Source organism: Scyliorhinus torazame, chromosome 3 (genome assembly GCF_047496885.1).
Source record: "Scyliorhinus torazame isolate Kashiwa2021f chromosome 3, sScyTor2.1, whole genome shotgun sequence".
Lineage (NCBI taxonomy): Eukaryota > Metazoa > Chordata > Chondrichthyes > Carcharhiniformes > Scyliorhinidae > Scyliorhinus > Scyliorhinus torazame.
The window spans coordinates 342,862,457-342,881,778 of record NC_092709.1 but is presented as its reverse complement, the minus strand read 5'-3'; the positions used below and the strand labels follow the sequence as shown (position 1 = coordinate 342,881,778).

General features: G+C 49.5%; 1 protein-coding gene across 2 annotated transcripts in view; it reads right to left on the bottom strand.

Moving 5' to 3' along the window:
• The window catches only part of nagk (N-acetylglucosamine kinase), a 78,331-nt gene that overhangs the window by 5,209 nt on the left and 53,800 nt on the right, over nucleotides 1-19,322 (bottom strand). For both annotated transcript variants that reach the window (XM_072497729.1, XM_072497728.1), the window contains 4 exons: nucleotides 14,408-14,518; nucleotides 13,559-13,671; nucleotides 10,979-11,066; nucleotides 10,031-10,128 (listed from right to left, as the gene is read on the bottom strand). In XM_072497729.1, coding sequence (XP_072353830.1) covers nucleotides 10,031-10,128; nucleotides 10,979-11,066; nucleotides 13,559-13,671; nucleotides 14,408-14,518 — 410 coding nt within the window. The remainder of the gene's footprint in view (nucleotides 1-10,030; nucleotides 10,129-10,978; nucleotides 11,067-13,558; nucleotides 13,672-14,407; nucleotides 14,519-19,322) is intronic.

Below are 19,322 nucleotides of genomic sequence, written 5' to 3'. Positions count from 1 at the left end.
TGATAAAAATGACAAACAGCAACGGCCCCAGAACAGATCCTTGTGGTACTCCACTTGTGACTGTACTCCATTCTGAACATTTCCCATCAACCACCACCCTCTGTCTTCTTTCAGCAAGCCAATTTCTGATCCACATCTCTAAATCACCCTCAATCCCCAGCCTCCGTATTTTCTGCAATAGCCTACCGTGGGGAACCTTATCAAATGCTTTGCTGAAATCCATATACACCACATCAACTGCTCTACCCTCGTCTACCTGTTCAGTCACCTTCTCAAAGAACTCAATAAGGTTTGTGAGGCATGACCTACCCTTCACAAAGCCATGCTGACTATCCCTGATCATATTATTCCTATCTAGATGATTATAAATCTTGTCTCTTATAATCCCCTCCAAGACTTTACCCACTACAGACGTGAGGCTCACCGGTCTATAGTTGCAGGGGTTGTCTCTGCTCCCCTTTTTGAACAAAGGGACCACATTTGCTGTCCTCCAGTCCTCTGGCACTATTCCTGTAGCCAATGATGACATAAAAATCAAAGCCAAAGGTCCAGCAATCTCTTCCCTTGCCTCCCAGAGAATCCTAGGATAAATCCCATCAGGTCCCGGGGACTTATCTATTTTCAGCCTGTCCAGAATTGCCAACACCTCTTCCCTACGTACCTCAATGCCATCTATTCTATTAGCCTGGGGCTCAGCATTCTCCTCCACAACATTATCTTTTTCCTGAGTGAATACTGACGAAAAATATTCATTTAGTATCTCGCCTATCTCTTCAGACTCCACACACAATTTCCCATCCCTGTCCTTGACTGGTCCTACTCTTTCCCTAGTCATTCGCTTATTCCTGACATACCTATAGAAAGCTTTTGGGTTTTCCTTGATCCTTCCTGCCAAATACTTCTCATGTCCCCTCCTTGCTCGTCTTAGCTCTCTCTTTAGATCCTTCCTCGCTACCTTGTAACTATCCATCGCCCCAACTGAAACTTCACACTTCATCTTCACATAGGCCTCCTTCTTCCTCTTAACAAGAGATTCCACTTCCTTGGTAAACCACGGTTCCCTCGCTCGACGCCTTCCTCCCTGTCTGACCGGTACATACTTATCAAGAACACCCAGTAGCTGATCCTTGAACAAGCCCCACTTATCCAGTGTGCCCAACACTTGCAGCCTACTTCTCCACCTTATCCCCCCCAAGTCACGTCTAATGGCATCATAATTGCCCTTCCCCCCAGCTATAACTCTTGCCCTGCGGTGTATACTTATCCCTTTCCATCATTAACGTAAACGTCACCGAATTGTGGTCACTGTCCCCAAAGTGCTCTCCTACCTCTAAATCCAACACCTGGCCTGGTTCATTACCCAAAACCAAATCCAACGTGGCCTCGCCTCTTGTTGGCCTGTCAACATATTGTTTCAGGAAACCCTCCTGCACACACTGTACAAAAAACAACCCATCTATTGTACTCGAACTATATCTTTTCCAGTCAATATTTGGAAAGTTAAAGTCTCCCATAATAACTACCCTGTTACTTTCGCTCATATCCAGAATCATCTTCGCCATCCTTTCCTCTACATCCCTAGAACTATTAGGAGGCCTATAAAAAACTCCCAACAGGGTGACCTCTCCTTTCCTGTTTCTAACTTCAGCCCATACTACCTCGTAAGAAGAGTCCCCATCTAGCATCCTCTCCGCCACCGTAATACTGCTCTTGACTAGCAGCGCCACACCTCCCCCTCTTTTGCCTCCTTCTCTGAGCTTACTAAAACACCTAAATCCCGGAACCTGCAACATCCATTCCTGTCCCTGCTCTATCCATGTCTCCGAAATGGCCACAACATCGAAGTCCCAGGTACCAACCCATGCTGCCAGTTCCCCTACTTTGTTTCGTATACTCCTGGCACTGAAGTAGACACACTTCAAACCACCTACCTGAACACTGGCCCCTCCTGCGACGTCAAATCTGTGCTCCTGACCTCTATACTCTCATTCTCACTTACCCTAAAACTACAATCCAGGTTCCCATGCCCCTGCTGCATTAGTTTAAACCCCCCCAAAGAGCACTAACAAATCTCCCCCCCAGGATATTTGTGCCCCTCAGGTTCAGATGTAGACTATCCTGTCTGTAGAGGTCCCGCCTTCCCCAGAAAGAGCCCCAGTTATCCAAAAATCTGAATCCCTCCCGCCTGCACCATCCCTGTAGCCACGTGTTTAAATGCTCTCTCTCCCTATTCCTCATCTCACTATCACGTGGCACGGGCAACAACCCAGAGATAACAACTCTGTTTGTTCTAGTTCTGAGCTTCCATCCTAGCTCCCTGAAAGCCTGCCTGACATCTTTGTCCCCTTTCCTACCTATGTCGTTAGTGCCAATGTGGACAACGACTTGGGGCTGCTCCCCCTCCCCCCTAAGGACCCGGAAAACACGATCCGAGACATCACGTACCCTTGCACCTGGGAGGCAACATACCAAACGTGAGTCTCTCACGCTCCCACAAAATCTCCTATCTGTGCCCCTGACTATAGAGTCCCCAATTACTAATGCTCTGCTCCTCTCCCCCCTTCCCTTCTGAGCAACAGGGACAGACTCCGTGCCAGAGGCCCGTACCCCATGGCTTACCCCTGGTAAGTCGTCCCCCCCACAAGTATCCAAAGCGGTATACTTGTTTCTCAGGGGAACGACCGCAGGGGATCCCTGCACTGACTGCTTTTTCCCAGTCCCTCTTACTGTTACCCACCTATCTCCAATCTTTGGTGTAACTAATTCCCTGAAGCTGCTATCTATGACCCCTTCTGCCTCCCGAATGATCCGAAGTTCTTCCAACTCCAGCTCCAGTTCCCTAACTCGGTCTTGGAGGAGCTGGAGATGGCAGCACTTCCTGCAGGTAAAATCAGCAGGGACACTAACTGCATCCCTCACCTCAAACATCCTGCAGGAGGAACATTGCACTCCCTTCCCTGCCATTCCTCTAACTTTCTACCAAGATCTGGCTAACAACTAAATTACATTTTTATAAAAAATAATAATAATATAATAAAATATGGTACTTACCTCAGACCAATGGGGTTTATTATTAGGTTAGAGGAGGAGGGCGGGTGGGAGACACTACACGTGTAGTGTCTCGGGTTTCATCTCCACCAGAATTTATTGGTGAGGGTCTTCCCAGACGTCCGCGGGTCGACTTCCTGTTCCCGCCTAAAAAACTAATTTTAAAAAAAGAAAAATTCTCAGCTCCTGCTGAAATTGACTAACCAGCCAGCTCCACTCCCGCTGAAATCGACTGGCCTGCCCCTGCAAAGGCAAGTGCTTTTAAAGGTTGACTTACCTCCCAGCAACCTCCTTCCGCAATGCTCCCGCTGAAACTGACTCACCAGCTGTTCTCACGCCGAAATCGACTGGCCTGCCCCTGCAAAGGCAAGTGCTTTTAAAGGTTGACTTACCTCCCAGCAACCACTTCCGCAATGCTCCCGCTGAAACTGACTCACCAGCTGTTCTCCCGCCGAAATCGACTGGCCTGCCCCTGCAAAGACAAGTGCTTTTAAAGGTTGACTTACCTCCCAGCAACCTCCTTCCGCAATGCTCCCGCTGAAACTGACTCACCAGCTGTTCTCCCGCCGAAATCGACTGGCCTGCCCCTGCAAAGACAAGTGCTTTTAAAGGTTGACTTACCTCCCAGCAACCTCCTTCCGCAATGCTCCCGCTGAAACTGACTCACCAGCTGTTCTCCCGCCGAAATCGACTGGCCTGCCCCTGCAAAGACAAGTGCTTTTAAAGGTTGACTTACCTCCCAGCAACCTCCTTCCGCAATGCTCCCGCTGAAACTGACTCACCAGCTGTTCTCACTCCGAAATCGACCAAATGCTTGAACTTTTTAAAAATAAATGTTTTCTTTTGGGTTTTTGAGCAAAGTATATTTACCGTTGTGTACACAATATATGTGAAGAGAAGGGCACACACAAACATACCAAAAAAAAAGTAATATTAAAAAATAAAAAATAAATAAAATAAGGTAACTGGTAAGGTATTATTGCACCAGCTCAACAGCAGCAACTCTGTACAATTGGCAATATTCTTCACAACACATAAGTAGGACACTGTTTGGGGGGGGGGGGGGGGGGGGACGGCGACTGGGGAGGTAGGTAGACATTTGGGTGCCAGAGAAACAATGTCAGAGGGCAATACTCGAATAGGTCTGGTGTTGGTGTTGTCACTTGCTTCTCCCAGACAGATCTCGCTGCCATTGTCGTCTCGCGCTCACCTCCGCTTCAGCCGTTCATCCCGTCTTTCACCTGCATTCCCCTTGCTCTCTGTTCCTGCAGATGCCAAGTTTGTTATCATGCCCTACTTCCGGCTTTCATTCCCTCCCCCCTCCCCCCTCCCCCCCCCACCTCCCTGGTTCTCCTCTATTGTTGCCCGTCTCTTCACTCTTCCCCCTTCCCCCCCCCCCCCCCCCCTCGTGTGGTTCGTCTTTCTTTCCTCTTAGTTTTAGCTGTCTCTCCCCCCCCCTCCCCCCCCCAATCTCCCGGTCTATCTCTCCCTCTCATGCCTTGGCTACTTTCCCCTGACTCTTGGCTACCTGGCTATTCTTCTGCTTGTTCACTGGCCACAAACAGGTCCCGGAACAATCAGATGAATGGCTCCCACGTTCTGTGGAAGCCACCGTCTGACCCTCGGATGGCGAATTTGATTTTCCCCATTTGGAGAGATTCCGAGAGGTCGGACAGCCAGTCTGCAGCTTTGGGTGGTGCTGCTGACCGCCAGCCGAACAGGATTCTACGGCGGGCGATCAGGGAGGCAAAGGCAAGGGCGTCCGCCCTCCTCCCCAGGAATAGATCTGGCTGGTCTGATACCCCGAAGACTACCACTTACGGGCATGGCTCCACCCTCATCCCCACCACCTTGGACATTGCCTCGAAGAAGGCTGTCCAGTACTCTGCAAGTCTGGGGCAAGACCAGAATATGTGGGCATGGTTGGACGGGCCTCCTTGGCACCACTCACATCTGTCCTCCACCTTTGGGTAGAAACTATCATACGGGTTCTTGTTAAGTGGGCTCTATGTACCATTTTTAGTTGCGTCAGGCTGAGCCTTGCGCACGTGGAGGTGGAGTTGACCCTATGCAGTGATTCGCTCCAGAGTCCCCACCCTATCTCAATCACCAGGTCTTCCCCCCCCATTTTTTTCTTGTTGCGTCCAGTACGGTGTCGGCCCTTTATACCAGTCGGTAATACATGTCGCTACAGTTTCCTTTATCTAGGATGCTTGCGTCCAGTAACTCTTCCAGTAAGTCTGTCGTGGCGGTTGTGGGTACGTCCTTGTCTCCTTTCGTAGGAACTTTTTGAGTTGCAGGTACCTTAGCTGGAATTTCTCTGTCAGTTTGTCCAGTGTTGCGATCCTGCTGTCCGTGTATAGGTCCCTGACTGTCAGTGTCCCTCCATCCTGCCCCCACCTTTTGAAGGTGGCGTCAGTCAGCGCTGGTGTGAACCTATGGTTGTTGCAGATGGGAGCTTTGTCTGACATTTTGGTCAGGCCAAATTGCTGCCGTAGTTGGTTCCAGGACTGGAGGGTGGCTATCTCCACCGGGCTGGTGGAGTGTTTTTTGGGTGGGGACGGGAGTGCCGCTGTGGCGAGGACCCGGAGGGAGGTCCCCATGCAGGAGGCCTCTTCCGCGCTCACCCACTCGGCTTCTGGCTCCTTGATCCATCCCCTTATTCGCTCGGCTGTCACCGCCCAGTGGTAGAATTGTAGGTTTGGGATGGCTAGCCCCCACTCTGGATTTTGTTTCTTGTAGGACCTTCTTTGGGATCCTAGCATTCTCCACCCCGCCCCCCCCCCCTTCCCGCCCCCTCCCCATATGAACGCCATGATTAGTTTGTCTAGTGCTTTGAAAAGGGCCTTGGGAATGTAGATCGGGATGACTCTGAATAGGAAGAGATACCTGGGCAGCACGTTCATTTTGATCGTCTGGACTCTCCCCGCGAGGGAGGGTGGGAGTGTGTTCCATCTTTACAGGTCCTTTTTTACTTCCTCTGTCAGACTGGTGAGGTTCCATTTGTGGATCCCTTTCCAGTCGTGGGCTATTTGGATCCCCAGGTAGCGGAATTTGTGTGGGGCTTGTTTAAACGGCCGTCCCGTTAGTGCTGCCTTGTGGGTGTACCGGGAAGATCTCGCTTTTGCTCATGTTGAGTCTGTAGCCCGAGAATGCGCCAAACTCTTTCAGGAGCGCGATGATTCCGTCCATGCTGCTCTGTGGATCCGAAATGTAGAGGAGCAGGTCATCTGCATAGAGTGAGACTCTGAGCTCTCTGCCACCCCTTCGGATCCCCCTCCAGCCTTTTGCTGCTCTGAGCGCGATTGCTAATGGTTCGATCGCTAGAGCGAACAGCAGCGGGGACAGTGGGCATCCTTGTCTGGTGCCCCTGTGCAGCTGGAAGTATCGGGAGTTGGTGTTGTTGGTCCGTTCGCCCGCCATGGGAGGGTTGTACAGGAGTTTTACCCAGGAGGTGAACCCTGTTCCAAGCCCGAACCACTCCAGTACCTCTATGAGGTATTTCCATTCCACCCTATCGAAGGCCTTTTCGTCTAGGGAGACGATCACCTCTGGTGTTCTCTCCCCGGAGGGGGTCATTATCACGTTCAGCAGGTGCCTGATGTTCGAGGTAAGTTGTCTACCTTTGACAAAGTCCGACTGGTCCTCTGTGACCACCTCTGGTACGCAGTCTTCTAGCCTTTTGGCTAGAATCTTGGCCAGTATTTTGGTGTCTGCGTTCAGCAGTGAGATGGGTCTGCATGACCCACATTCCGTTGGGTCTTTATCTTTCTCAGGTATCAGCGAGATTGAGGCCTGTGCTAGCGTGGGTGGCAGTGTGCCCTTGGCCCGCGAGTCTGCGAACATCTACCAAATGCCTTAAAGTTCCCTCTTGCGGGCACAGTCATCCATGAGATGAGAACGGTCCTGTGTAATACCATGTTGCAGCAGATCCAAGGTTCAGCCACAGGGCAGGAATGGGGCTTTCAGCCCAGTAACCTCACAGTCGGATACGTCGAGGAGCATTCTCGCCAGATTCAGAAAGTTACGGGTTCAATTCACACTCCAGAGATCGAAGAGCAAAATCGGGGCTGAGCTATCCAGTGAGGTACCAGGAGAGAGTGCTGCACTGTCAGCGGGTCAGTACTGAGGGAGTGCTGCACTGTCAGCGGGTCAGTACTGAGGGAGTGCTGCACTGTCAGCGGGTCAGTACTGAGGGAGTGCTGCACTGTCAGAGGTTCAGTACTGAGGGAGTGCCGCACTGTCAGAGGGTCAGTACTGAGGGAGTGCTGCACGGTTAGAGGGTCAGTACTGAGGGAGTGCTGCACTGTCAGAGGTTCAGTACTGAGGGAGTGCCGCACTGTCAGAGGGTCAGTACTGAGGGAGTGCTGCACGGTTAGAGGGTCAGTACTGAGGGAATGCTGCACTTACAGAGGGTCAGTACTGAGAGAGTGCCGCGCTGTTAGAGGGTCAGTACTGAGGGAGTGCCGCACTGTCAGAGGGTCAGTACTGAGGGAGTGCTGCACTGTCAGAGGGTCAGTACTGAGAGAGTGCTGCACTGTCAGAGGGTCAGTACTGAGAGAGTGCCGCACTGTCAGAGGGTCAGTACTGAGGGAGTGCTGCACTGTCAGAGGGTCAGTACTGAGGGAGTGCTGCACTGTCAGAGGGTCAGTACTGAGGGAGTGCTGCAATGTCAGAGGGTCAGTACTGAGGGAGTGCCGCACTGTCAGAGGGTCAGTACTGAGGGAGTGCCGCGCTGTCAGAGGGTCAGTACTGAGGGAGTGCTGCACTGTCAGAGGGTCAGTACTGAGTGAGTGCTGCACTGTCAGAGGGTCAGTACTGAGGGAGTGCTGCACTGTCAGAGGGTCAGTACTGAGGGAGTGCCGCACTGTCAGAGGGTCAGTACTGAGGGAGTGCTGCACTGTCAGAGGGTCAGTACTGAGAGAGTGCTGCACTGTCAGGGGGTCAGTACTGAGGGAGTGCTGCACTGTCAGAGGGTCAGTACTGAGGGAGTGCTGCACTGTCAGAGGGTCAGTACTGAGTGAGTGCTGCACTGTCAGAGGGTCAGTACTGAGGGAGTGCTGCACTGTCAGAGGGTCAGTACTGAGGGAGTGCCGCACTGTCAGAGGGTCAGTACTGAGAGAGTGCTGCACTGTCAGAGGGTCAGTACTGAGAGAGTGCTGCACTGTCAGGGGGTCACTACTGAGAGAGTGCTGCACTGTCAGAGGGTCAGTACTGAGAGAGTGCCGCACTATCAGAGGGTCAGTACTGAGGGAGTGCCACACTGTCAGAGGGTCAGTACTGAGGGAGTGCCGCACTGTTAGAGGGTCAGTACTGAGGGAGTGCTGCACTGTCAGAGAGTCAGTACTGAGTGAGTGCTGCAGTTAGATGGTCAGTACTGAGTGGGTGCTGCACTGTCAGAGGGTCAGTACTGAGTGAGTGCTGCACTGTCAGAGGGCCAGTACTGAGTGAGTGCTGCACTGTCAGAGGGTCAGTACTGAGTGAGTGCTGCACTGGCAGATGGTCAGTATTGAGGGAGTGCTGCACTGTCAGAGGGTCAGTACTGAGGGACTGCTGTACTGTCAGAGGGTCAGTACCGAGAGAGTGCTGTACTGTCAGAGGGTCAGTACTGAGAGAGTGCTGCACTGTCAGAGGGTCAGTACTGAGAGAGCGCTGCACTGTCAGAGGGTCAGTACTGAGAGTGCTGCACTGTCAGAGGGTCAGTACTGAGAGAGTGCCGCACTATCAGAGGGTCAGTACTGAGGGAGTGCCGCACTGTCAGAGGGTCAGTACTGAGGGAGTGCTGCACTGTCAGAGAGTCAGTACTGAGTGAGTACTGCAGTTAGATGGTCAGTACTGAGTGAGTGCTGCACTGTCAGATGGTCAGTACTGAGTGAGTGCTGCACTGTCAGAGGGTCAGTACTGAGGGTGCTGCACTGTCAGAGGGCCAGTACTGAGTGAGTGCTGCACTGGCAGAGGGTCAGTATTGAGGGAGTGCTGCACTGTCAGAGGGTCAGTACTGAGGGACTGCTGTACTGTCAGAGGGTCAGTACCGAGAGAGTGCTGTACTGTCAGAGGGTCAGTACCGAGAGAGAGTGCTGCACTGTCAGAGGGTCAGTACCGAGAGAGTGCTGCACTGTCAGAGGGTCAGTACCGAGAGAGTGCTGCACTGTCAGAGGGCCAGTACTGAGGGAGCGCTGCACTGTCAGAGGGTCAGTACTGAGGGAGTGCTGCACTGTCAGAGAGTCAGTACTGAGGAAGTGCTGCACTGTCAGAGAGTCAGTGCTGAGGAAGTGCTGCGCTGTCAGAGGGTCAGTACTGAGGGAGCACTGCACTGTCAGAGGGTCAGTACTGAGGGAGCACTGCACTGTCAGAGGGTCAGTACTGAGGGAGTGCTGCACTGTCAGAGAGTCAGTGCTGAGGAAGTGCTGCACTGTCAGAGGGTCAGTACTGAGGAAGTGCTGCACTGTCAGAGGGTCAGTACTGAGGGAGTGCTGCACTATCAGAGGTGCCGTCTTTCGGACTAGATGTTAAACTGAGGTGTCCTTTCAGGCAGATGTAAAAAGTCCCACCACCACAGAGGCAGCACAGGAGGTCTGGATAATACCCATTCTCTAACCAAGGTCACAAAATCTGGTCATCATCGCACTGCTGGCTGTGAGTGGGTGAGATGCATGCCACTGAATCGCTGAGTTTTGATTTTGGTGAGAAGGGTGCAGAGCACAGAAACAGCCCGAACAGTCCTTGCTGGTGTTTATGATCCATTCGCCCCTCGTCCCTCATCAAACACGGCCATCAGAGTCCTCTGGCTCCCTTCTCCCTCGCTCGCCCATCTAGCCTCCCATTAATTGCATCTACCATCATTCACCTCAATCGCTCCTGGTGATTGCATTCCCTGGGTCAAGGAGCTTCTTCGGAATCGGGAAGAACCGAGACTGAAGCTGATAAAGCTCGGAAGCTTGACATCTGAACCAACTCTACGGACAGTTTGGGATTATTTTACCTGGTCCACGTGGGGCAGCACGGCCACAACATGCTGGGCAAGCTCCTGGCCGGCCCGCTGGAAGATGTGACAAGATAACTGGTCCCCAGCAGCTGCCGCTGAAAATAAGTTTCAAAAGATATCTTTAAATGTCTTTAAATGTCAATCCTCCATCACGAGGAGAGAGATTGAAACCAATAAAGCAAATGGGACAACTTGCAGTTAGAGTATTTATTACACATGCAATAGTCACCAGAGTATTGCTGGAAACAGTGTCAACAATTTGCTTGTGTGCAACAAGCTTCCGCTGGCAGCACTGCGTTGAATGACCAGTATTTCAGTGATGTTGGCCGAGAGGGTAACAATGTTGGCCAGCAGAACGGGCAGAAGATGCTTGTTCCCCTTCAAAATGCTGCCAATGGGATCTTGTGTCTACCTGAGAGGGCAAGACAACGCCTCTTTGGGGCAGCACAGTAGCACAGTGGTTAGCACTGTTAGTGCCAGGGTCCCAGGTTCGATTCCCGGCTTGGGTCACTGTCTGTGTGGAGTCTGCACGTTCTCCCCGTGTCTGCGTGGGTTTCCTCCGGGTGCTCCGGTTGCCTCCCACAAGTCCCGAAAGACGTGCAGGTTAGATGAATTGGACATTCTGAATTCCCCCACTGTGTACCCGAACAGGCGCCGGAAAGTGGCGACTAGGGGCTTTTCACAGTAACTTCATTGCAGTGTGAATGTGAGCCTACTTGTGACAATAAAGATGATTACTAATTTAGTGTCTCATCCCAGGGAGAGCACCACCGACTGTGCAGCATTCCCTCAGCGCTGCACTGGAGTGTCAGCCTAGATTTTTATGCTCTAATCTCTTTAGAGTTGGTTGCGAGTTCAAAACTCATTGGCTGAATCGTGGTTATTCAGGAGCTGGCACCAAACTGTGACCACACAAAAAAAAAAGGGTGTAAAAGTTAGGCTTACCTTCCGCTAGCTTTCGACAGAATCCCGCAATTTTGGATTTCTCAAAGTTTCGGTACATGTGAGTGAGGAGGGCCATTTGATCAGATATCTGTATAACACAGAGAAGGAGTTAAAAGGGTGAGTGTCAACTGTGAACGGTTCATAGGATCCCAGGACAGAATGACTTTGTAGCAGTTCCTTTGAAGAGAAACCCTTCAGCCTTCCTCGCTCTTTCCCCAAATTCCCATATCTCCCCTTCAATGTTTATTCGCAGCAGTTGGATACTCTGCTTGCTGGGCCATGTCAGTTCAGGGTCAACCACATTGCTATGGATCCGGAGTCAAATGTAGGCCCGACCAGGTAAAGATTTCCTTCCCTCGAGGACATTAGTTGCGCTTTTACGCCAATCCATCAGTTTCACGGTCAGTATTACTGAGACTAGTTTATTATTCCACATTTATTTTAGTTGAATTTTAATTTCCCAGCTGAACTAATATCTCTGCAGCATTAGTCCAGGCCTCTGGAATTACTAATTACCACTGTTACCGATCATGTCTGATTCACAGGTACATTTGCTCCACAAAAGGCTGGACAAATCCAATCCGTCCAATTAGCACCCCATCACTTTAGTTTCAATCAGCAGCAAGATGAGGTGTTGACAGGTCTATCAAACAACACTTACTCAGCAATATCTGGCACACCGATTTTCAGACTGGGTTCCGCCAGGGTCACTCAGCTCCTGACCTCATTACAGCCTTGTCCAAACATGGACAAACAAGCTGAACTCCAGAGGTGAGGTGAGAGTGACTGCCCGTAACATCAAGGCAGCATTTGACTGAGTATGGCATTAAGGAGCTCTAGAAAAATGAAAGTCAATGGGAATCAGGGGGAAAACTCTCCTTTGTTCTGAGTCACGCCTCGCACAAACGAAGATGATTGCAATTGTTGGAGGATCTCTGCAGGGTAGTGCCCTGGTTCTAACCATCTTCAGCTGTTTCAAAGACCTTCCCTTCATTATTTGCTAAGAGTTCATTCATGACTGCACAATGTTGAGCTTCATTTGTGACTCCTCAGTTAACAAAGCAGTCTTTGCCCACATGCTGCTAGATGGAGACAACATTCAGGCTTAGGCTGATAAGCGGCAAGTAACACTTGCACCACACAGGCATTGGCCATCTCCAATTGACATTCAATGGCATAACCATCAACAGTATTCTTCTGAAGAGTCATGTTGGACTCGAAACGTTAACACCGTTTCTCCCTCCACAGATGCTGCCAGATCTGCCAAGTTTTTTCATGTTATTACTTCTATATTCCTTTCCCTTTGTGCTTATCCAACTTTTCCTTAACCCATGGTAGTCGCCCCAATTCCACGTTGTACATTCTATGGGAGGAGTCTGAAAAGTGTTGAGGAATAGATGGACATTGGAGTGCATGTCTATAGATCCCTGAAGGTAGCAGGGCAGACAAAGAGGTTAATAAGTCACACAGGATATTTTGCTTTATTGGTTGTGGCCTAGAGTATACAAATAGACAGATAATACTAGAACTGTCTAAAATGTTAGTTAAAATGCCACTAGAGTACTGCCACTTTATAGGAAGGTTGTGATTTAACTAGAGAGGGTACAGAGAAGATTTGCAAGCACGTGGCCAAGATTGGAGAATTTTGGTTAAGACAAACTATTGGATAGACTTTCTTTGGGGTGGAGGAGACCGAGGGGAGATTTCATTAAGGTCTATACAATTATGAGGGCTGAGGTAGAGTGGGCTGGAAGGGCCCATTTTCATTAGTAGAGAGATCAGTATGAGGGAGCACAGATCTAAAGCAACTGGTGAATGTATCGGGGGACATGGAGTAGTAACTTTGTCCAGCAGAGGGTGTTGGGGAGGGTTTGGAACTCACTGCCTGAAAGGGTGCTCGAGGCAGGAGCTCTAAAAAAAATACTTGGATATACACTTGAGGCCCTTAGAGCTAAAGACAAAGAGCTGGAAAGTGGAATCAGATGGGCTAACTCTCTTTCTCAGCTCGCACAGATACAATGGGATCAATGGCATCTTCCTGTGCCATGAATCCTTCTATTTCTCGATGCTCAGCACTCTGTGGGGAAAGAAGTTTCTCCGGAACTCACTATTGCATTTAGTAGTGACTACCTTATATTTATGGCTCCTAGTTTTGTTCTCTTCCACAAGTGGAAACCACCTCTCTACGTCTATCCCATCAAACCCTGTTGTAATCTTACAAAGCCCTCCATCACTTTCTGCAGTGTTGAACTGCACACTGAATTCTTTAAAAAAAAAACATTTTTAGAGTGCCCAATTCATTTTTTCCAATTAAGGGGCAATTTAGTGTGGCCATATACCTAACCTGCACATCTTTTGGGTTGTGGGGGTGAGACCCACGTAAACACGGGGACAATGTGCAAACTCCACACGGACAGTGATCCAGAGCCGGGATCGAACCTGGGACCTTGGCGGCGTGAGGCAGCAGGGCTAACCCACTGCGCCACCGTGCTGCCCTTCACACTGAATTCTAAATGTAGTCCTCCAAAAGGCAAATTGACACTTGTCAAATAACGTTCACGCTAGTAGATCACTAGGTACCTGGAAGTAACTGTACATGGCCTTCTCTACCAGGCAGATGTTGAAAGGCGTGTGCTTGTAGTTGTCAATAGCATCATACACGGTTTTTATAGCCAAGTGAGACATCCAATAAGCTGCAAATAAAAAGTGAAGCATTTTAGTTATGTCCATTGCTACTATTTCTTCTTCAGTGCCCCCACCATCAAAAACAGTTTCTGGTGCTGGGGAAGAGGCTGGGGTAGGGGTCATGGGTTAGGGGCGGCAGGTTCCACAGGAGTCAGCAGCCCTTCCAGCAGGCTGCCTGACAAGGAATTAATTCCGACCAACTCTGGATTTTCGGTTTGGCAAACGTTCCTTCAATACAGAGAGGCGTCCTCCCAGAGTGCGTGCAATGGGGAGTTTCCTATATCAAGTGGGAACCTTTATACTTATGTCCATGTTCTAACTGTCCTCTAGGTAAAAAAGTTCATCCCGATTTCCTTATTGGATATATTCACGACTAACTTGTCTTGACGATCCCCAATTTTGGATTCTTTACAAGTGGAACCATGCTCTCCACCTTTACCCTATCGATCAACTTCATCATTTTTAAGTCCTCTGTCAATCACCCATTAGAGCAAAAACAGGCCCAGCTGTTGAATCAACTCCCTCAGATCTGGTATCATCCTTGTACCTCCATTTTGTACTGGACTCCAGTGGAACTGATATTGCGCAAGAATGGTGCAGAATTCCAAACTCTCTGGACAAAGTACTGGGACTGTTGCAACATACTGAAAAAAATGGGCCAGTGTCTTGCTCATATATACCGCTGCCTGAACCACCAAGTCCACGTTTCTTAAAATCATGATTCCTCTTCACTCATCCACTCACCTGATCCTTCGTCTCCGAGCAGGTGACCCCACCCTCCACAACCGACCACCGATCTATCTGGATTGACGAGCTTGCAGTTGGAACCAGTTCCCGAGATCAACACAATTCCACCTGGTATGTGTTAGGGGGGGTGGAGGACGGAGGTATAAGGGTTATAGAGGTTACAAAGCTTGCATTAGTTTCTTATGCAGAACTAGTCAATACACAGGGGACCCTTGGTAGCAGGTCTAGCGAAAGAGTATGGACTATTCGTGCACTAAGTGTCATTCACCTAAACAACTGGTGCCATCTATAGCTTGATTCAGACACCCGATCTTCGGCAACAACATGCTTCCACCCGGGTATGGGGGACGGGCATGGTGGAGCGAGATCCACTGGCTGCTTGACCGATTCCTAGTGTGGCTCGAACACTATTTACCATACCTAGCAGCCCTGTACCCGCCTTGGACAGAGGCACCTTGCAACTATCTAGACAAGGGTTATGTGAACTCAATAATCCAGAGTTCAAATCCCAACATGACAGCTTGAGAATTTGAATTTACTTAATAAAATTCTGGAAAATATAAAGCTGGTGTCAGTAAAAGGGATCGTGAAGCTATCAGATTGCCAAGAAACGTTTGGGAAGGTTTTGCACCGAGTGCTGAATTTGGTGCATTTGAGTGCTATAGTGAGAGTTTGGTGACTGAGGGAGTGCTGAATTTGGTGCATTTGAGTGCTATAGTGAGAGTTAGGTGCTCCTTTCATTTTGTTTCCTACATTTCCGCAAAGTGTGAGAAGAGAGCCAGGAGTTTAAGAACATAGAACATAGAACGATACAGCACAGTACAGGCCCTTTGGCCCACGATGTTGCTCCGACATGGGAAGTCAAAAAACAAAAGCCATCTAACCTACACTATGCCATTATCATCCATATGCTTATCCAATAAACTTTTAAATGCCCTCAATGTTGGTGAGATTGCCCTCAATGTTGGCGAGATGTTTACAGAGAGTGCAGCTGACTGAGAGCAGAGTCAGAGGGTGGAGATCCAGTTGGTCCACAGGGCAGCTATATTCGGTAAGGTAAGAGGGGAGACCAGTTGCATGCTCCTCCTGTAGGATGTGGGTGGTGAGGGATACCACCAGTGTTCCCGCTGACTATACCTGCGGGAAGTGCACCCAACTCCAGCTCCTCAAAGACCGTGTTAGGGAACTGGAGCTGAAGCTGGATGAACTTCGGATCATCCGGGAGGCAGAAGGGGTGATAGAGAAGAGTTACAGGGAGGTAACTCAAGGTACAGGACAAGAGTAGCTGGGTTACAGTCAGGGGAAAAAAAAAAACAGGCAGAAAGTGCAGGGATCCCTCGTGGCCGTTCCCCTTCAAAACAAGTATACCGTTTTGGATGCTGTTGGGGGGGGATGACCTACCGGGGGAAGGCCCTAGCGGCCAGGTCTCTCGCACTGAGTCTGGCTCTCGGGCTCAGAAGGGAAGGGGGAGAATAGAAAAGCAATAGTTGTAGGAGATTCAATGGTTAGGGGAATAGATAGGAGATTCTGTGGTCGCAAGCGAGAGTCCCGGAAGGTATGTTGCCTCCCGGGTGCCAGGGCCAGGAATGTCTCGGATCATGTCTTCAGGATCCTTAAGGGGGAGAGGGAGCAGCCAGAAGTCATGGTGCACATTAGTACCAATGACGTAGGTAGGAAAAGGGGTGTGGAGGTAATAAACGAGTTTGGGGAGTTAGGCTGGAAGTTAAAAGCCAGGACAGACAGAGTTGTCATCTCTGGTTTGTTGCCGGTGCCACGTGATAGCGAGGCTAGGAATAGGGAGAGAGTGCAGCTGAACACGTGGCTGCAGGAATGGTGTAGGAGGGAGGGCTTCAGGTATTTGGATAATTGGAGCGCATTCTGGGGAAGGTGTGACCTGTACAAGCAGGACGGGTTGCATCTGAACCAGAGGGGCACCAATATCCTGGGAGGGAGGTTTTCTAGTACTCTTCGGGAGGGTTTAAACAATTTGGCAGGGGAATGGGAACCGGATTTGTAGTCCAGCAACTAAGGTAGCCGATATTCAGGACGGCAAAGCGTGTAATGAGGCAGTGGGGAAGGGAACACTGACAAAGGAGAATACTTGCAGGCACGGAGATGGCTTGAAGTGTGTATACTTCAACGCAAGAAGCATCGGGAATAAGGTGGGTGAACATATGGCATGGATCGGTACTTGGGACGACGATGTGGTGGACATCACGGAAACTTGGATAGAAGAGGGGCAGAAATGGTTGTTGGAGGTCCCTGGTTATAGATGTTTCAATAAGATTAGGGAGGGTGGTAAAAGAGGTGGGGAGGTGGCATTGTTAATTAGAGATAGTATAACAGCTGCAGAAAGGCAGTTCGAGGAGTATCAGCCTACTGAGGTAGTATGGGTTGAAGTCAGGCATAGGAAAGGAACAGTCACCTTGTTAGGAGTTTTCTATAGGCCCCCCAATAGGAGCAGAGATGTGGAGGAACAGATTGGGAAACAGATTTTGGAAAGGTGCAGAAGTCACAGGGTAGTAGTCTTGGGTTACTTCAACTTCCCAAACATTGAGTGGAAACTCTTTAGATCAAGTGGTTTGGATGGGGTGGTGTTTGTGCAGTGTGTCCAGGAAGCTTTTCTAACACAGTATGTAGATTGTCCGACCAGAGGAGGGGCAATATTGGATTTAGTACTTGGTAATGAACCAGGGCAAGTGATAGATTTGTTAGTAGGGGAGCATTTTGGAGATAGTGACCACAATTCTGTGACTGTCACTTTAGTAATGGAGAGGGATAGGTGCGTGCAACAGGGCAAGGTTTACAATTGGGGGAAGGGTAAATACGATGTTGTCAGACAAGAATTGAAGTGCATAAGTTGGGAACATAGGCTGTCAGTGAAGGACACAAGTGAAATGTGGAACTTGTTCAAGGAACAGGTACTAAGTGTCCTTGATATGTATGTCCCTGTCAGGCAGGGAAGAGATGGTCGAGTGAGGGAACCATGATTGACAAGAGAGGTTGAATGTCTAGTGAACTCGCCAACATTGAGGGCATTTAAAAGTTTATTGGATAAACATATGGATGATAATGGCATAGTGTAGGTTAGATGGCTTTTGTTTCGGTGCAACATCGTGGGCCGAAGGGCCTGTACTGCGCTGTATTGTTCTATGTTCTATGTTCTTGTTAAGAGGAAAAAGGAGACTTATGTAAGGCCGAGGAAACAAGGTTCAGACAGGGCATTGGAGGGATACAAGATAGCCAGGAGGGAACTGAAGAAAGGGATTAGGAGAGCTAAGAGAGGCCATGAACAATCTTTGGCAGGTAGGATCAAGGAAAGCCCCAAGGCTTTACACATACGTGAGAAATATGAGAATGACTAGAGTGAGGGTAGGTCCGATCAAGGACAGTAGCGGGAGATTGTGTATTGAGTCTGAAGAGATAGGAGAGGTCTTGAACGAGTACTTTTCTTCTGTATTTACAAATGAGAGGGGCCATATTGTTGGAGAGGACAGTGTGAAACAGACTGGTAAGCTTGAGGAAATACTTGTTAGGCAGGAAGATGTGTTGGGCATTTTGAAAAACTTGAGGATAGACAAGTCCCCCGGGCCTGACGGGATATATCGAACGATTCTATGGGAAGCAAGAGATGAAATTATAGAGCCGTGGCAATGATCTTTTCGTCCTCACTGTCATCAGGGGTGGTACCAGGGGATTGGAGAGTGACGAATGTCGTGCCCCTGTTCAAAAAAGGGACTAGGGATAACCCTGGGAATTACAGGCCAGTTAGTCTTACTTCGGTGGTAGGCAAAGTCATGGAAAGGGTACTGAAGGATAGGATTTCTGAGCATCTGGAAAGACACTGCTTGATTAGGGATAGTCAGCACGGATTTGTGAGGGGTAGGTCTTGCCTTACAAGTCTTATTGAATTCTTTGAGGAAGTGACCAAGCATGTGGATGAAGGTAAAGCAGTGGATGTAGTGTACATGGATTTTAGTAAAGCATTTGATAAGGTTCCCCATTGTAGGCTTCTGCAGAAATTAAGGAGGAATGGGATAGTGGGAAATTTGGCCAGTTGGATAACGAACTGGCTAACCGATAGAAGTCAGAGAGTGGCGGTGGATGGCAAATATTCAGCCTGGATTCCAGTTACCAGTGGCGTACCGCAGAGATCAGTTCTGGGTCCTCTGCTGTTTGTGATTTTCATTAATGACTTGGATGAGGGAGTTGAAGGGTGGGCCAGTAAATTTGCAGACGATACGAAGATTGGCGGAGTTGCGGATAGTGAGGAGGGCTGTTGTCGGCTGCAAAGAGACATAGATAGGATGCAGAGCTGGGCTGAGAAGTGGCAGATGGAGTTTAACCCAGAAAAGTGTGAGGTTGTCCATTTTGGAAGGACAAATATGAATGCGGAATACAGGGTTAACGGTAGAGTTCTTGGCACTGTGGAGGAGCAGAGAGATCTTGGGGTCTATGTTCATACATCTTTGAAAGTTACCACTCAAGTGGATAGAGCTGTGAAGAAGGCCTATGGTGTGCTAGCGTTCATTAACAGGGGGATTGAATTTAAGAGCCGTGAGGTGATGATGCAGCTGTACAAAACTTTGGTAAGGCCACATTTGGAGTACTGTGTACAGTTCTGGTCGCCTCATTTTAGAAAGGATGTGGAAGCTTTGGAAAAGGTGCAAAGGAGATTTACCAGGATGTTGCCTGGAATAGAGAGTAGGTCTTACGAGGAAAGGTTGAGGGTGCTAGGCCTTTTCTCATTAGAACGGAGAAGGATGAGGGATGACTTGATAGAGGTTTATAAGATGATCAGGGGAATAGATAGAGTAGACAGTCAGAGACTTTTTCCCCAGGTGGAACAAACCATTACAAGGGGACATAAATTTAAGGTGAATGGTGGAAGATATAGGGGGGGGGGGGGGGG